Here is a 19,356-nt window from a genome sequence, read left to right on the forward strand (position 1 = left end):
AGACCCAAAAGAAATCACTTTTGACCAAATATTATTGTGTTGGTAGCCATTAAGACATGTATAAATAAAATATATCTATTTCTTCAGCAAGTTTATCTTTTTAACCTTTTCTTCAATGAAGGACTGTTGTAACTTTTTCCGTTTGTTTTTTTTTGGTCTTTCTGTAGGTGTGTTTAAGCAGAGGAAAACTATTAGTTGAAAAAGCTATCAAGGACCATGTAAGTGGGAGCTTTAAAAATTCACGCTGTACATTTTGTTATTAAAAACTCAACTGGAAATTATAGATATTCTTGAAATCTTCCTTTCCTCATTTTTAGGAAAAGTGTAGATTTCAGCCTGTTTCATTTTACAAAGAACAGAATTTACTTTTCATGGGGAAACATCCCCATCTTGTGGCTTTTTGAAATATTACTGGAAACTTGCCTTACAGTATCCATTAAATTGTCAGAACATGGGTATATATTAAGTGGAATTGATTTTAAAAATTCCAGAAGAAAATCTTAATGTCCTTTCTGCTTTTGTAATTCTATGAGAGTCTTTTATAACTACCTCAGTGACATTAAGCTTTAAATAATTGAGTTTTTATTAAAATTTAGCTCACCTTAAATAGTAATTTCCTAGAAAAACTATGAAACTCTTTTGTGTTTTACAGGATTTTATTCCTTCAAATAGTATACTATCAAATGCCTTATCATGGGGAGTAAAAATTCTTCATATTGATGGTAAGGATTTTATAATTGTTTTTTGACAATATTGTAAGCACCTGTGTCTATCCTTTGGTTCCTGATTTTGCATAGTGAAAATTTTTATAGCAAAGGTACCTTAGTCCGTTTTCTGTTTTTATAACAGAATACGTGAAACTGCATAATTTATAAAGGAAAGGAGTTTATTTCTTACAATTAAGGTGGCTGAGAAATCCAAGGTGGAGAGGCTACATCTGGTGAGGGCTTTCTTGCTGTGGTGGTTTGGCAGAGTTCTGAGGCAGCACAGGGTATCATATGGCGAGAGGGCTGAGCAGGCTAGTTCACATCTCTCTTCCTCTTCTTACAGAGCCATCAGTTCCAGTCATGATAACCCTTAATCCATTAACCCATCAATTTATAAATCACCTCTCAAAGGCCCCACTTCTTAATGATGTTACATAGGGCATTAAATTTCAACATGAGTTTGGGAGGGGACAAATATTTAAATGATAGCACAAGGGATACCTATAATGGTAATTCCTTCATACAAATTTACTACAATTATAAGAAAATGTCACTGTTTAACTACAAGGGTAAAATTGCTAATCTTAAACCTTTTTTTCTTTTAAATAAGACATCAGATACTACATTGAACAAAAGAAAAAAGAGTTGTATTTACTGAAGAAATCAAGTACTTCTGTAAAAGATGTGGTATGTTTTCTTTAATTTTTAAGCTAGTTTTAAAAAGCGATCAGCTTTGTTTTGTTTATGTAGCTGTAAATTTTTCCTGTCAAGTAGAAAATATATTGCTTATCCTAGGGATAAGCCTGTGCGTTATATGCATGTTTCTGGTATTCCAGTAAATTGTTGTGTATCACTTAACTTTAGGATTGTACTCCTGATGTAAAAGTTGTTGGTAGAGTAATGGCAGAGGGGTTTTTTGTTTGTTTTTTCCTGCCGCCCCCCATTTGGTTACTGCTATTTTTTTAACACATTTTTTTAATTCTGTGAAAAAACCACTAAAATCAGTCTATTGCATAAGAAGTTCCTAATACAAGTAATGTATTCCTTTTTGGAATATAAATAAGGACTGTACTTTCTTTTCAAGTACTCTAGATGGTGGTATAACAAAATGTTCTATAGTGTGGCTAGCTGGCCTGACTTTGAAATATTTGTAAAATAACCACGTTGGACATTGCAGTCTATTAGACCTAGTATTCCCATATCTTTAGCCTCTTTCGTTTTCCTGGTTTTTTCACTGAAGCCTCTATACACAGATTCAAGCCTTTTCCATCCTATAAAACAAATACAGTAAAACCTCCCTTGATCCCACATCCTTACCTAACTACAATCCTTATAATCTCTCCCATCCAAACTTCTCAAATCTCCACTGTTATACTTCCCATTCACCTTTTAACCTACAAGATATGAAACTTCTGACCAGTTTGCCAAATCAATTTGACACTTCTTAAAACTAAACATATTGATTCTCTCTTAGCTATTGTTCATTCCTTCCTTAAACTTTTCTATTCTCTTCTGGAATTTCTCATCTCTTAGCTTTCTCCTGATTCTCTTCATATTTCTCAGGCCATTCTTTTGTTGTCTATTTTTCCTTTATTCAACACTTCAATGACTGGGATCCAAAAAGAAAGTAAATTCATAGGAGAATATGTATATAAAGATATGAAGCCATACTAGGATGGCTTTAGAAATTTAGTATAATAAAACTTGATCTTTGAGTGGGTGAATGACAAAAGATGAAGCTGGAAAAATCAGCAAATTCAGATTATAAAGGACCTTGCACACTGTATAAAGGAGTTAGATTTTATATTGAAGGGTTTGGGAAATTACTGAAAGATTATAAATAGAAGAGTAACCTGATTGGATAGTCATTTTGTAAAGGTCTTCTGGTTGCAAGTAAAGAATGAATTATTTGCTGGCAAGAATGACAACTGGAAAATGACTTTTGAACTCTCGACCACAATTTTCAATAGGTACATTTTACATCATGACCACCAAGTATGTGTATACCATATGTAAGGATGCGTAAGTTTCCTGTGAATTTTACATTTTTAATAAATTCGCATTTACATAAGATATGACTAATTTGCAAGAAGGCAACAAATTATTTGATATTTAAATAAAACTTAATATTTGTTTGTATGTCTTATTTATAGGTAAAAATTTCAAGTGGCTATTTCCAAATTTTCACAAAATGATGAGTGGATATGCCTATACTGGGCTATGCTAAACAGCATGTAAATAAACTCCACTGCGCTTTGCACACTGTTTGGATTGTGTATAGGAGTACATGTATAAAAAATTTAAATTCACAAGGGCATTTACAGACTCTATGTGAATACACACATCATGTCTGTTTTCATGTATAAGTATATATATGTATATCTAAAACAAGTTTCATTAAACAGTACTCTTAATGTGATGCATGCCAATATTTCTGTATTATTTTCTTAAAAATACTGATAACTCTCTGATTAACTTTACAGCCTGCTAATAGGTCACAGTCCACAGTTTTTAAAAGAAAAGCATTCTGGGATATTATGTTAGTAATTCTGAGAAATGTCAAAGGCTGGGCTTAAGGCAGGAACAGAAGGGGAGGAGAAGATTTGAAAGGTAGTTAACAGATTTCAGTGCCTTGGATCCAGGATTTTACTAGATGATAAATTTCACAGGGGCTCAGATTGTGTAATCCCCATTATTCTTTCAGTATTAATAAATACTTGATGCCCGTTCTATGCCATGCAGTAGGAGCCCTTATAAAAAAAGAAAAATAGAATAGCTATGAAACAAATCTTACCTTTCTCCCAAAATATAAAGGATAGCAATACCAAAAACCTCTATAGTCCAGAATGTATAACTGGTTAAATTCTTTTCATACTGAAAAATTTTATTTTAGCATATGAGAAGGGAATGTTTCTGGAAAATTTTTGGTTTGCCAAGTACTAAAACATAAAACTTGTTAACGAAATTACATTTAAAGGTCTTGAATGGACATGTATAAATCTTATACACCTAAATACGTGTAAATCTCAAAATACTACATTCTCAAAAGTGTTCTTGTTAATATGTATCTTTAAAAAAATAATTTGGATGAATATATTTTGCTCCACTACCTTATTCAAAGTGCTTTGTGGTTTATTTTGTTGAGGATTTTTTGCATATATGTGCGTGAGGAATATTGATCTTTTCTTTCATGTCTGTGTCTAGTTTTAGTGCCGTGTTTAATGCTATCCTCATAAAATGCTGAGATGTGTTTCCATTTCTATTTTCTAGACAAATCTTTATAGAATGAGTTTTATTTCCTAAATGTTTAATGGAATTTACTAATAAGGTTATTTAGGGCTAGAGTTACCTTTGTTGGAAGATTCTCAACTATGAATTCAATTTCTTCATTAGATATAGGACTATTCAGGTTACTTCTTCTTCAATGCCCTTTGGTAGTTTGTTTTCCAGGGAATTTGTCCATTTTGTCTAAGTTGTCAAATTGATGGGCGAAGAGTTGTTCGTAATACTCTCTTATTAACCTTCCTAATGTCTGTGGGGTCTGTTACAATGTCCCCTCTTTCATTCCTGATACTACTACTGTTTTGTGTCTACTCTTTTTTTTCCCTTGGTCAGCCTGGCTAGAGTTTTACCAATTTTATTAATCTTTTCAAAGAACCAGCTTTTAATTTCATTGATTTTTCTCTTTTTGTTTTCAATTTTGTTTATTTTTGCTATTTCTTCTGCATATTTAGGGTTTAATTTTCTTTGTGGTTTCTTAGGGGTAAGAAGCTTGGATTCATGGATTTGAGACTTTGCTAATATGAACATTTAATGCTGTCTATTTTCTTTAAGCTCTCCTTAACCTGCATCTCACATGTTTTATGTTGGATTTTTTTTTTAATAGACTTTATTTTTTAGAGAAGTTAGGTTCACAGCAAAATTGAGAGTGGAAAGTACAGAGATTTCGTATATACCCTTTTCCCCAACATATGTACATTGTCTTTTATTATCAACATCTCACACCAGAATGGTACATTTGTTACCATCAATGAGCTTATGCTGGCACATCATTATCACCCAAAGTCCATAGTTGACATTTGTGTTCACTCTTGGTGTTGTATATTCTATGGGTTCTGACAAATGGATGATGATGACATGTATCCACCATTATGGTATCATACAGAATAGTTTCACTGCCCTATAGATCCTCCATGTTCTGCCTGTTCATTCCTCCCTCTTCTTCAGCCCCTGACAACTACTGATCCTTTATTATTTCCATAATTTTTACTTTTCCATAGAATCATGTAGTTGAAATCATACAGTATATAGCTTTTTAGATTGGCTTCTTTCACTTAGTAATACTCAGTTAAGGTTACTCTGTGTCTTTTTGTGGCTTGATAGTTCTTTGGTTTTTTTAGTGCTGAGTAATATTTCATTGTCTGGATGTATGACAGTTTATCCATTCTCCTATGGAAGGACATCTTGGTTGCTTCCAAGTTCTGGCAGTTAAGCATAAAGCTACTATAAACATCCATGTGCAGGTTTTTTTGTGGACATAAATTTTCGACTCATTTGGGTAAATACCAAGGAGCATGACTGCTGGATCATACAAGAATGTTTAGTTTTGTAGGAAACTGCTAAACTGTCTTCCAAAGTGGTTGTGCTGTTTTGCATTCCCACCAGCAATGAATGAGTGTTCTTGTTGCTGATATGTTGGATTTTCATCTTCAATTAAAAGTATTTTTAAATTCTTCTTGTAACTTACTCTTTGTCCTGTGGGTTATTTGGAGTTACACCATTTGTTTCCAAATAATTGGGGATTTCCAGGTATCTTTCTGTTACTGATTTCTATTTTAATTCTGTTATTGTCAGAGAACATGCTTTGTATGATTTTACTTTTTAAAAATTTGTCAGGATTTATTATCCAGAATATATTCTTCCTTCATTCCTGAAATTACAAGTTTCCCTCTGATATTATTTTTCCTTTAGTCTGAAGAACTTCCTTTAGCACTTTTTTTTAGAGCAGTTCTGCTGGCAGTGAATTGTCTTAGATGTCCTTCATGTGAGGATATTTTCACTGGAGAAGGAATTATGAATGGAGAGTTCTTTATTTCAGTACTTTACTCCTGTTCTGCAATTATCTTCTGGCCTCCATGGATTCTGATGAGAAATCTCCAGTCATTTGAATTGTTCACTTATATATGCTGTATCATTTTTCTGTAACTGCTTTTAAGATTTTTTTTTTTTAATCTTTGGTTTCCAAAAGTTTGATTGTGGCGTGCATAGGCATGGTTTACTTTGAAATTATTCTGTTTGTGGTTCACTAAGCTTCTTGAATCTATAAATTTGTATTTGGAAAGTTTTCAGCTATTAATTTTTTCTTCTTCTTCACCAATCTTTCTTATCTTTCTGCAATTCCAGTAACACTGAAGTTATATATCTTACTGTTATCCCACAGGTCCTGGGGGCTCTGTTTCTTCCCTGCTCCTGTCCCCGGTCTTTTTTGTTTTTCTCTTCCAATTGGGGATTTTTATTTGTTTGTCTTCAAGTTCATAGACACTTCACTGTCATCTATGTTCTGTTATTAAGCCCTTCCAGTGAATTTTCTATCTCAGATAATGTAATTTTTAGTTTTATAATTTCTGTTTGATTCTTACTTGTAGTTTTTCTCCTGAGAACTTGTGTCTTTCCATTCATTTTAAGTATGTTTACCTTTACTTTCAAAGTCTTTTTCTGATAATTCTAACATCAGGAACATCTTGGGGTTGGCATCTGATTATCTTTTTCCCTCAAGGATTGATCATATTTTCCTGGTTTTTTACATGTCAAATAAGTTTTGACCGTATACTGGAAATTGTAAATGTTGTACTTGTATAAGCTCCAGATCTATTATAATAGTCTGGAGAACGTTGATTTTTGTTTCAGATGTTATTGTTTTAGCAGGCAGTCATCTCAGTTTTGTTCAGACTGTTCTGTCTCAATTTTTGTGGATGGTGGTTCTAATCTCATATTCAAGTTTTCAGAGACTTGTATGCAGCTTTGGGTTTGTCCTGCATGCACACCACATACAGGTTAGTCTAAGATTCAGGCAGTGGTTTATAGCTTAGTTCCATTTTCAAAGCCCTTGTTATGTTGCTTTGGGTCTGTCCTTAGCATGAGTTAAGCCTTGCACTTGTGTGAATTTATACAGGGAATTAGAAATCCCCTTCTCCACCTTGTTCCTTTCTTGGATTTCCTCCTCCATCTCCAGTCCACAATGGCCCTTTTCCCAGTTCTTCTAGTCAGAGAGGGTTTCTCAGTTTTAGCTGCTCATGCTACCTTTACTATTGCAGCTTCCTAACGGGCCCACCCTCAGAGCAGCACCCTCTGGCAAGAAGAGAAATAAATAATATAGGGATTCTTTTGGTATTCTTTGGACCACTAAAACCTCTTTCCTGGTTCTAGCCAAAAAGATGAAGTTTGTATAGAATTTTTAGCTGCTGGCTCTGGCACTGCTGCCAACTCCATGACTGGTGGTCCAAGTTATGACTCCCTTCCACAGTCTGCCTGCTTATTTTACTTTTCATTCTTCAAGTAGCTATTAATTGAATGTTGAGTTTTTAGTTGTAATCAATGGGATTGATTGCCCATATTGGATGTATTTCCTCTTGGCCTGAACTGACAAACTAATAAATTTTTGACTAATTTCTATATTCAGTTTAATACAAAAGTTTTGTTGAATAAGGTAGAAAAATAACTTAAATGACTCTTTTTAGATTATTTCATCAACTGTACCTTTTTATTGTTAGTTGATTTCCTATGAAGGCAAAAACAATTATACCTAGAATGCAAGGTATTTTGTTGGGTATATTGTAGAACTGAGATTGTACTATTTAATTCTACACTAATGGTTAAGATTTTTAATTCTTGAATGATCATTGTTTAATTTCCTTGGTTGAGTTTATTTTAAAAGGCAGGGTTTTTTTTTTTTTAACAGAACAGTTACCCTTCTTTGATAAAGTATGTTTTCTATATGATTTTTTTAATGGAGAGGATATTGAACAATTGCAGTTGCTGTTTTGACTGTACTTTCAACCCCAGATTTTTCACTGTATTTATTTTTTTTAGGGGAAAAAAGTTGGTATTGGCACACAAAAAACAAGAAGTAAGTATTTTGATAGCTTTAACTGTGGTTTGCTTTTGGAAAAAAGAACAAATCATATAAAGATCTTCTAAAATCATGTAAACAGCACTTAAAAGTCATTAGAGGCCGGGTGCAGTGGCTCACACCTATAATCCTAGCACTCTGGGAGGCCAAGGCGGGTGGACTGTTTTACAGCTCAGGAGTTTGAGACCAGCCTGAGCAAAAGCGAGACCCTGTTGCTACTAAAAAATAGAAAGAAATTATATGGACAACTAAAAATATATGTAGAAAAAAATTAGCCAGGCATGGTGGTGCATGCCTGTAGTCCTAGCTACTTGGGAGGCTGAGGCAGTAGGATTGCTTGAGCCCAGGAGTTTGAGGTTGCTGTGAGCTAGGCTGACGCCACAGCACTCTAGCCTGGGCAACAGAGTGAGACTTTGTCTCAAAAAAACAAACAAAAACAAGTCATTAGATTGCCAAGAAAATAATTACATTGAAATTCAGTTATCAGAGTAGTTTTTAATTATAAAATAGTGATATACTTGCTGCTTATTACACATGAAAAACAAGTTGTAGTAGTGATTCTAATTGCAACTGTCATTTTGAATTGATAAGCATAAATTATGCTTTCAGATATCTGTAATAACTAATAATGATATGAAAATATCTGTTGTTTCCGTTGGTAGCAAAGTAACAGGTACTGCTAATACTACTGTGATTTGTTGCTTACACTTATAATCGGAGGAAATGTTACATTTCAATTAGAGATTAGTGAAAATAAAAGTGCAATTTTTTCCTGTTCCAATTTATGATCCTCCTGAATCCTATTCATTTGAGGGCTTCATTCAGTTTAAGAATCTCAGAATATAGACAGAACTTCTATTATTTTTGGAAATGGGATGATAATGGAGAATACCTCACCTGAGACTTAAGGCTTTGAAATGGATACACAGTTGTTTTTTGGTTTTGGGGGGATTTTGCCAGAGTAGTTTTATTTTTTAAAAAAGATATTCCTGGATTTGCAAGTATCTGATATCATGTTTTCTATGTTCTCAAGCAGGAAGACTCACAAAGCCTTTTGTAAAGGTGGAAGATACAAACCAGTAAGTATCTAAGTCCAATATTGCTAATTTAAGTACAGTATTAAAAGAGAAAATCTTCTAACAAATTAAGCTAGCTCCATTAATACTGTTAGATTCCTTTATGTTAAATTTATATTATACTAATATACATGTAACACCAGTTGTAGAATGTAGCAATAATTCATTTGTGCTCAAGGACTGAGTTTACTTTCAGTATGTTGAAGATATCTCATTAAAATACCTGGTTGAGAATAGTCAGAACTTTTTTTAGTCTTTTAAATAGTCATTCTCTGGCTAAATGGAGTACCAAAGAATTTAGAACTACTACTTAAAGATTGCTTCTACCTTTGTGAAAAAGAAATTAGGTTCTATTTAGAAATACAAAATCTGAATATAACATCTAACATGGTAGATTTCCAAAATTCACTCTGCAGTTTTGTAGGATAATCTAAATGAAGGCTACAGATATAAACAAATTAATTTGGCATGGGAGAATTAGATTATTTTCCAGTTACTCCTTTAGACATGTGTGGTTAATTCTCTTGGGTGCTCACCCTGAGACGATAAAAGTGTGTTGAAAGTTTTTTATGAAATGTGTTATTGTGAAGAAAAAGTGCAATTCAAAATGAGGCCTGACGAAGAAACCAATAAAAGATATAGCATGTTCATGGATTGGAAGACTTAATATAGTTAAGATGTCAATAACTATCCCGAGCAATCTACAGATTCATTGCAACACTTATCAAAATCCCAATTTTTTTGCAGAAATAGAAAAATTCATCCAGAAATCATATGGAATCTCAAAGGACCCTGAATACCCAAAATAATCTTTAAAAAGAACAACAAAATTGGAGTCTCACAGTTATTTCAAAACTAACTACAAAGCTACAGGAATCAGAACAATTTGGTATTGGCATAAAGACAGACATACAGACCAATGGAATAGGCTAGAGAGCCCAGAAATAAACCATTATATGTATGTATGGTCAAGTGATTTTTAACAAGGGCACAGAGATCATTCAGTGGGGAAAGGACAGTCTTTTCAACAAATGGTATTCGCAAAACTAGATATTCACATGCAAAAGAATGATGTTGGACTCTTACTGTACATCATATACAAAAATTAACTCAAAATGGATCACAGAGATAAAACTCCTGGAAGAGAACTTAGGGGGAAAGCTTCATGACATTGGATTTGGCAATTGTCTCTTGTATATGGTACCAAAAGCACAGGTAACAAAAGATAAAAAAACTAAATTGGACTATATCAAAATTATATTAGGTTATTAAGTATGAGATGTCTCATTTCCTTAAGTACGAAGTTTGACAGTTGGTGTCTCTGACATATCACTTTGACACTTCTTGTTTTATGTTTATTGTGAAGTTACATCCTCAGTCTTTGAAACACATGTTTTGGCTTGTGATTATCTGTCAAATTTTTTTTTGAGCAATTTTTGTGAAACCATGGATAAGTCAAAAATTCATGTTATTTTCGAATGAGTTCTGTCATGGAACCAGTGCAGTGCTGATAGCTCAAAATATCAATGAAGTATTTGGGAAGGATGTGACTAATGAGTGCACAGTATGTGGATGGTTTGACAAGTTTTGTTCTGATTTTAATCTTGAAAATGAGCCACGTGGATGACCTGAGACCAAGGTGGATAATGATGAGCTGAAAGCTGTAGTGGAAGCGAATCCATCTGAACCTACACATGAATTAGCAGCAAGGTTTGATATTACTATTCCAAGAATATTGGACCATTTGAAACAAATTGTCAAGGTAAAGAAGCTGGATAGATGGGTTGTGCATGAATTAAGCCTCAGAGGAGAAATTGTCTGGAAGCTTGCCTTTCTTTGCTGTCACAACATAAAGGCGAACCATTTCTACAACGTATGGTTACATGCAATGAAAAACGGATTATTTTTGACAATTACAAGAGTTCACAAGTGGTTGGATAAAGATAAAGTGCCGAAACACAGTCCAAAACCCAATATTTCATCGAAAAAAGCTAAATGGTGTCTGTTTGGTGGTCCAGTGCTGGTATTATCCACTACAGCTTCATGAAACCTGGTCAGTCAATTACCGTGGATGTCTACTGCAACCAATTGGACGGAATGATGGGGATGCTTGTAATTAAGCAGGCAAGATTAGTTAATAGAGACAAGCCAATCCTTTCAAGACGCTTATCCCCATGTCACACAAACAGTGCTGCTCAGACTACAGAGGCTGGACTTGGAAACTCTCTGTCATCCACTGTATTCAGACTTTGCACCAACTGACCACTTCTTGCAAGGAAAAATATTCAATTCTCAACAAGCTGTGGAAAAGGCCTTTCTTTAACGATTTCATCACCACTCCCTCTCTAGGCTTCTTCACTGCTGGCATAAGCAAGCTACCATTAAGATGGCAAAACTGTTGATAGCTTAGGTATATACTTTGATTAATGGTACTGCTGCTTGTTTGAGATACAATAAACTACACTTTTGATTTGAAATTAGACATTTCATATTTAATGACTTATTAAATTTCTGTGCTTCAAGGGATGCAATAGAGTAAAAGGATTAAACAACCCAATTTAAAAAAATGGGCAAATCACTGAATAGACATTTCTCCAAAGATGATGTACAAACAGCCAAATGCATATGAAAAGATGTTCAACATCACTAATCATTAGGGAATTCCAAATCTAAACCACAATGAGGTAGCACTTCACTTTCATTAGGATGACTATCAAGAAAAAAAAACTATAATACCCAAAAGGTGGAAACAACCCAAGTCCATCAGCAGATGAATGGATAAACCAAATATGGGAGCTATGTATACACGCACATATACACTGCCTCTCAATGGAATATTTTTCAGCCTGAAAAAAGAATGAAATTCTGACATGTGCTATAACATGGATGAACCTTGATGACATCATGCTAAGTGAAATGAGAGGAAAAATGCTGCATGATTCCACTTACAGGAAGCACCTAGAATAGTCAAATTCATAAGAACAGAAAGTAGAATAGTGGTTGCAAGGGGCTAGAGGGAAAGGAGGTATGGGGAGTTACTATTTGATGGGTACAGAGTTTCAGTTTTTATAAGATGAAGAGAGTTCTGGAAGATAGATGCTGGTGGTGATGGTTCCAAAGCATTGTGAATACTTAATGCAACTGAATTGTACACTTAAATGGTTAAGATAGCAAATTTTTCATGTTATATTTTGGTACAATTTAGATACTGTTCTTAAATGTTAAAATTTAGGCCTAGAAATTGGTTTTTTGAAGGGAAGCCTAACTGATTCCTATTGCTTATTTCAGATTCCAGCTGAATTATATGATTTTAAAATATAAAACTTTAAACCTTGTTTTTTTTCATCATAGAGAATCTCATGTATTTGTTTTTTTATTCTTTTAGACTTTATAGGCCATTTTATCTTCAGCTGACCAATATGCCTTTTATAAATTATTCTATTCAGAAGCCTTGCAGCCCATTTGATGTAGATAAGCCATCTAGCATCCAAAACCAAACTCAGGTTAAACTAAGGTTGGTTTGAATCTTTATTTTTAGAAGTAATGTTATTTAGAGTATCATCTCAAGTAATTTTTCTTTTTAAACAAACATTTGTAATAGTTCATTTTATGCTGTGATGGTGGTTTGTGTTTCTAATTACTCTGGTTACTTCTCCCCTGTATATTTTTAATCCCTCTATGCTAAATTTGAAGTCTGAATGTTTTAAGTGTCATATTTAGACATATTCGGGAGTCAGGGGCATAAAATATTTGCAAATAATGAAAATGTTGTTTCTCTTGGGTGATCTAAAATATTCTCCAGAGTATTCATTATATTCTTTGCTTAATTTCTTAAAATGAAATGTGATGAAAAATATTTGCTGATACAAATCTTGGTGCAAATTATGGCAGATTCTGTATATCTTAGGTCAGGACAATAACTTTTAAAAATTATTCCTTAGGTTCAACAATTAATCCTTTTACTATGTATTTCTATCGTTAGAATCCAAACAGATGATGATAAATGTGGTGCAACTCCAATCCAACTCCAGTTGAAAGAGAAGAAAAAAAAGGGATATTGTGAATGTTGCTTGCAGAAATATGAAGATCTCGAAACTGTAAATGTGATTTTATGTTTAATGGATTGATGTTTCTAAAACTCTAATATTTGCCATTTAAATTTTAGCTTATTCTTCTGATAGTGGTTTACAACCTAATAATTATAAGTAGTGTATTTTTCTTTGATAGAAATATCTTAAATTTTAAGAACTCAGAGGGGGAAATGAATATTTAAAAATCCTTTTTATTCATTCAACAAATATTTATTGAGCACCCCTACTATGTACTGATCACTACAGTGGGTTAATAGAACTGAACAAAAGAGACCAATTTCCTGCCCTTGTGAAGGTTACATTCTGGGGAGTGGTGGTGCAGGTGGAGATAGATCACAGGATAAAAGAATAATCAGGTTGGATACGGTGGTTCACATCTGTAATCTCAGTACTTTGGGAGGCTGAGATGAGTGGATCACTTGAGGCCAGGAGTTCAAGACCAGCCCGCACAACATAGTGAGACCCCATCTCTACAAAAAATAGAAAAATTAGCCCAGGAGGCTGAGTTAGGAGGATCACTTGAGCCCAGGAGTTTGAGGTTACAGTGAGCTATGATGACACCACTTCCCTCATGCCTGGGCAATAGAGCGGGACCATGTCTCCAAAAAAAAAAATCTATCTTCAGACTCTAAATTGAAGTTTGTTTTAGAACTTAAAATTGGTGTTTTGTGTGTTGTTTCATTTCCGTTAATAAAGGAGAAAATATGGTTAATTTAAAATTGCTTTTAATTGGAAGCTAGAGTTATCTCAGAAATATTTCTCCTTCCCAAAAATCATTTTGAAAACTAAAATTTCAGATTGGTCCTGGAATTTTACTTTTCATTGTACCAATAGAATGATCTAGAATGGATGCTTTCATTAATATTAGTTTGTGATCTGGCCAGGCGTGATGGCTCACGCCTGTAATCCTAGCACTCTGGGAGGCCGAGGCGGGTGGATCGCTCAAGGTCAGGAGTTCGAGACCAGCCTGAGCAAGAGCTAGACCCTGTCTCTACAAAAAATAGAAAGAAATTATCTGGCCAACTAAAAACATATATAGAAAAAATTAGCCGGGCATGGTGGCACATGCCTGTAGTCCCAGTTATTCAGGAGGCTGAGGCAGAAGGATTGCTTAAGCCCAGGAGTTTGAGGTTGCTGTGAGCTAGGCTGATGCCACGGCACTCACTCCAGCCTGGGCAACAGAGCGAGACAATGTCTCAAAAAAATATATATATATATTAGTTTGTGATCCTAATTTGATGCTCAGAAAATATTGGGACTAAAAAACGAAAACATTGGCCACTGATTGCCACAAAGAAGGAAAATTAGTAGGTATATGTTGGGATGGAAATTTAAGATCACATTTTTAGATTTTCATTTACATTTTTGTTAGTTACTGAGAATAAAGAAAATATTCTTTTGTTTTTTGAATCTTTGAGTACTGGAGGTAAGGCAAAAAACAAGGCAGACATTCCCTCCCTACCTTTGTACATCTATAGTCGCACAGAAGGTAGATATAAAATGTGTATTTGCAAGTGTGGTGAGTGTCAAAAAAAGTGAAGGATAAAGGGCAACAGTGATAAAAAATGAGGTTACTTAACCTAGCATGATGGTCATAGATGGCCCAACAGCGAAAATGACTATTAAGACCTAAAAGATGAGTAAAAGAACTAAATAGAGGTAGAGAGGAACTATACAATAGTTGGGGATTTTTTTCCTTTCTAGAACATGAATATATATATTTATGACAATAGCTCATTCTTTTTAGTTCCATTATAAACACACATCAGTACTTGACATTTCTCACTGAAAAATGAAAGACTATAAAAACCACAGTAGTTTTACTGGTTTCTCAGAAGTTATTTTTATTTTACTTCTTAACATCCTTTGAAGTCTAATAAAGGGTATTTTCATTTGAGACCAGCCTGAGCAAGATAGTGAGACCCTGTGTCCACAAAAAATTTTAAAACAAGCCAGGCATGGTAGAGCACACCTACAGTCCTAGCTACTCAGGAGGCTGAGGCAGGAGGATCCCCTGACCCCAGGCACTTGAGGCCACAGTGAGCTATGATCAAGCCACTGCACTGCAGCCTGGGTAGCAGAGCAAGAACCTGTTGCAAAAAAAAAAAAAGTATTTTCTTTGGAGTAGTTATTGTAGACCTAATTTTGGGGACATGAAGATGTTAGTTAACCTGAGCAAAATGGCATCTGTTTTTAAAATATAATTTTTTATGACATAAGCTTTTTTATTTTGTTTTAGCACCTTCTAAGTGAGCAACACAGAAACTTTGCACAGAGTAACCAGTATCAAGTTGTTGATGACGTTGTATCTAAGTTAGTTTTTGACTTTATGGAATATGAAAGAGACACACCTAAAAAAAAGAGGTAATTTTTCAGCCTAATTTTAAATTCTACTAGAATATTAAACTAAAAATAAATCCAAAGTTTGCCTGTTCTTAGAAGGAATATATATTTTTAGGATGTAAATATGGTTAAGAACTAATAACTTCTTTCCTCTTTTCTCACTATCAAAAGTACTTACCTTAGATTACTTTTAGTCTCCTCCTTTCTTGACACTATAGAAGGAGTTGGCAAACTTTTTCTCTAAATAGCCAGTTAGTTAATATTTTAGGTTTTGTGAGCCATAAACTCTCTGTTGCAACTACTCAGCTTTGCCATTGTACAGTGGATGTGGCTGTGTTCCAATAAACTTTATTTAGAAAAATTGATTTAAAGACTAGATTTTGTCCACAGGCTATATAGTTTGTCAGCTTCTGGTCTAGAACCATATCATCTACTTAACTAGACTAAAAAGGTTTACAGAACTTTTAGTTAAGGTGTTTCAAGAAAATTTCCTCCACTTGCCTTTATTAAATCGTCTTTATACTTTCACTAAATATTTCTGCCTAAACCTTTCTAGCTGAGAATATTCACTATAGGACTTTTGAGTGTGAATACAATGCTGTATAATAACTGCACATTGGCAAAAATTGTCCTGATTAGATTATTCTCATAAATCTAAAATAAAAAGAAATGTTTTCATATGGATATACTCTAGAGTTGGTGGTAACTCAGTAGGTTATTCAGTCTTTATTTTATACTAATCTTAAGGCATAAGGCAGATGACATGTGATACCAGGATATACCTTCTGAAAATTAACGAGAAAGTTTTTTGACTCTTACCTAGGTAGAACATTTCTTAAATCCCGTATTTCCGTAACGTTCAGAATGGTTTCATGGCTGATTTAATAATATGGCATTTGAAGAGGAGACATATGTCCAACTATTAAAGCTATGTGGACTACTATAAGAATTTATAACTCACTAAAATCCCAGTCTACAGCAAAATTCTGAACTAGTAATTATATTTATAAGCTGGTTATTCTTTAATTATCTTATTTTTATCTGTACTATTTTTACCTCTGTGGGCAAGTCTCCTAAACAACTCTGGACTTAAGAGAGCCATGTTGGACTACATCTGTCATCACCCATTTATTCAAAGGCAATCATAAGTAAAGGTATAAGGAAAATAAATATGAGAGGAACCATTCTGGTTAAAGGGACAGGCAAAATTATATATTTCTCAGACTTACGGAGTCTGTGACATGTATAACATAAAACGTAATTGGTGAGCTGTTAATTTTCTTCTATTTGTATATAATTTGAGATTGTTACAATACAAACTGGCATCCCAAGGATATCAAGGTGCTCCATGAAGGATTTAGGTCAAATATGAGTGTGAAACTTAGGGATTACTATTTTGTCACCTTTAAAAGTATAAAGATACTAAGTTTCTAGCTCACTTTGATATTAAATATTTTATCCTTGAATGTAAATAAAATAAGTGTGTGTTTCTGCCTTAGGTTTCCCAATAAATAAGTACTCATTCTCCACACGCTAAGTAAAATGAGGATTAAGGTGTGCATTAATGTAAATCAAAGCACAAAAGTTAATGAAATTTTTCAGGATAATGAAAACAAAATTAGTGGAAGGCCCCAATCTCTTTACTATCATCTTCCTTTGCTTTACATGATTAAACTAGTTTTAAACACCAAATTCAGGATATTGGTTATCTCTGAGAGGGAAGAAAAGAATGCAGATGAGAAGACAGGTACACTGGAGTTTTCAGCTATATCTGTAAAATTTTATTACTTTGAAAACATCTAAAGTAAATTTGACAAAATGTTAAAAATTCCCGTATTTTGGTAATATTTTCTAAGTTAAATAGGTTTCTTAAAGAGTTTAAAAGATGTTTTTACTAATTTAATAATCTAACGACTCAGGAATTTGTTTTGATAGCAATTATTTTAATTTTTTTTTCTATAAAGAATAAAATACAGTGTTGGATCACCTTCTCCCATTTCTGCAAATGTCCTGAAAAAGACTGAACCAAAAGGAAAACTAGAATTGCAATGTATTTCTCAGAAGGACTTCAGGGAAAATATACAGGTGATGGAGCAGAATTTCCTATGTAAAGAGACCCAGGATCCTGGACAAAAGCTTATGTTCATTTCAGATTCCATCCCCTCCCCTTCAAATGAACTGAGAGGACCAAATGAGAAAACAGTGAATAAATGTTCCATGTTAAATCCAGTTGAAAGTGACATAAAACAGAATTTTACACACCTACCTCCATATAAAAATAAACAGGAATGCAATCTTGAAATTTCTGAACATAAATTAATTATAAGTGAAAATGACTTAGAAGAACTAAGAGTAGATGCCTGTCCTTACAGTCTGCAGACATCTATGCATGTTTCTAATCTCAACATGGATAATAGTGCATCACAACTAAAGCAAAGGTCAGATACTATACTTTTTCCAGCAAAGGATCTGAAGGGAAAGGACCTTCATTCAATATTTGGTCATGAATCTGGTCTGATAACAATAAACAGTTCACAAGAGCACCTGACAATTCAGGCAAAGACTCTATCTCATAGTCCTGAGGAACCCAATGAATGTGACATCAAGAATATAGATAGTTTACCTTCTGGTAAAATCCATCGAAAAGTGAAAATATTATTAGGACGAAATAAAAAAGAAAATCTGGAACCAAATACTGAATTAGATAAGAAAAGAACTGAATTTCTTATTACACAAGAAGAAAACAGAATTTGTAGTTCACCAGTACAATCTTTACTGGACTTGTTTCAGACTAGTGAAGAGAAATCAGAATTTTTGGGTTTTACAAGCTACACCGAAAACAGTGATATATGCAATGTTTTAGATATTTGGGAAGAAGAAAATTCAAATGATCTGTTTTCAATGCTTTTCTCTTCCCCTTCGACTTCTACATTTACTGGCTTTTAGACCTTAAAAAATGCTTTTCAGAAGTGACGAGGATCATATTCTTGAAATTTTTATAAATATGTATAAAAATTCTTAGGATTTTTTTGCCAACTTTGTTTACAGAACCAAATGTAAATATTAACAATAAAGGTAATGTTTGCAATTTTCTACAGAATTGAGTATTTTTATATAAAACTTAAGGAATAAACGTGTGACTTGTCTTATTCTACATACTATGTTGATAATTGTCCTGAGAATTATAGTTTGCTTTATGTCACTTAAAACCAATTTCAAGTGAAATTCTGAAAATAGCAATAATTTAGCACTTTAAAATTGGATATTCTGGTTATATCTATTGTCAATTAAAATAGATTCCCACAACATTATTGCCCTTACAAACCTAAGTTTCAACCAGAAAGGAAAAATGTGTTAATTTCTATATTTGAATTCTGGAAGTCATTACCAGAAACACTGACACTTTAGGGTGACCCAATTTGGACCATTTTAGTATTTTAGCCCTGAAGAGTTAGATTACCTGTATGGATAGCTAGAAGCCATAAAGGTAAAACTTAACCAGGCTACCAAATGGAATACAATTTTTCTGCTATTCTTAATTTTAATTATTTACCTTTGTAAATAACTGAGAATAATTTTATTCAAAAATTGACTCTTTACCCCCTAATTTGGTATTACAGGATGAAAGAGGAAGGATGGCATTAAATTATAGATGTAGTTTGCAATGCATATGAGTAATTGCCTTGATCTGACACTTGTAGATATAATTTGGAGAAGGGAAAATTCATATATAAGAAAAATTTCAACTTACATCTGTGGACATAGGGCATTTGCCTTTGAATATATTCTTACAGGAGTAAGGTATTTACAACCAATGACATTTTTTCACAGTAAGAAACTGGTGCCATTTAATACATAAATACATTTTCACTAAAAATTACCTTTGGTTACCAGTCTTAATTTTTTGAAATCATATATAGCTCTCAATATAGGATTAGTTGATATCCTTTCATGTATGTATTATTTTTACCATGTGGACAATGTCAATGAGAAATTCTGGCTTTTTAACA

General features: G+C 33.5%; 1 protein-coding gene across 5 annotated transcripts in view; it reads left to right on the forward strand.

Annotated features, from left to right (window-relative positions):
- DBF4 (DBF4 zinc finger) overlaps nt 1-18,503 on the forward strand; it is a 28,541-nt gene extending 10,038 nt beyond the window's left edge. For 2 of the 5 annotated variants that reach the window (XM_045564437.1, XM_045564433.1), the window contains exons 4-12: nt 168-218; nt 653-722; nt 1,318-1,394; nt 7,797-7,833; nt 8,870-8,915; nt 12,298-12,426; nt 12,895-13,009; nt 15,243-15,367; nt 17,311-18,503. In XM_045564437.1, the coding sequence (XP_045420393.1) occupies nt 168-218; nt 653-722; nt 1,318-1,394; nt 7,797-7,833; nt 8,870-8,915; nt 12,298-12,426; nt 12,895-13,009; nt 15,243-15,367; nt 17,311-18,292 (1,632 nt within the window). In that variant the 3' untranslated portion in view covers nt 18,293-18,503. The remainder of the gene's footprint in view (nt 1-167; nt 219-652; nt 723-1,317; nt 1,395-7,796; nt 7,834-8,869; nt 8,916-12,297; nt 12,427-12,894; nt 13,010-15,242; nt 15,368-17,310) is intronic. The other 3 variants (XM_045564438.1, XM_045564434.1, XM_045564439.1) reach the window with 2 other exon arrangements.
- The last annotated feature ends 853 nt before the right edge of the window (nt 18,504-19,356 follow it).

This window comes from Lemur catta, chromosome 11 (genome assembly GCF_020740605.2).
Source record: "Lemur catta isolate mLemCat1 chromosome 11, mLemCat1.pri, whole genome shotgun sequence".
In the NCBI taxonomy this organism is placed as follows: domain Eukaryota; kingdom Metazoa; phylum Chordata; class Mammalia; order Primates; family Lemuridae; genus Lemur; species Lemur catta.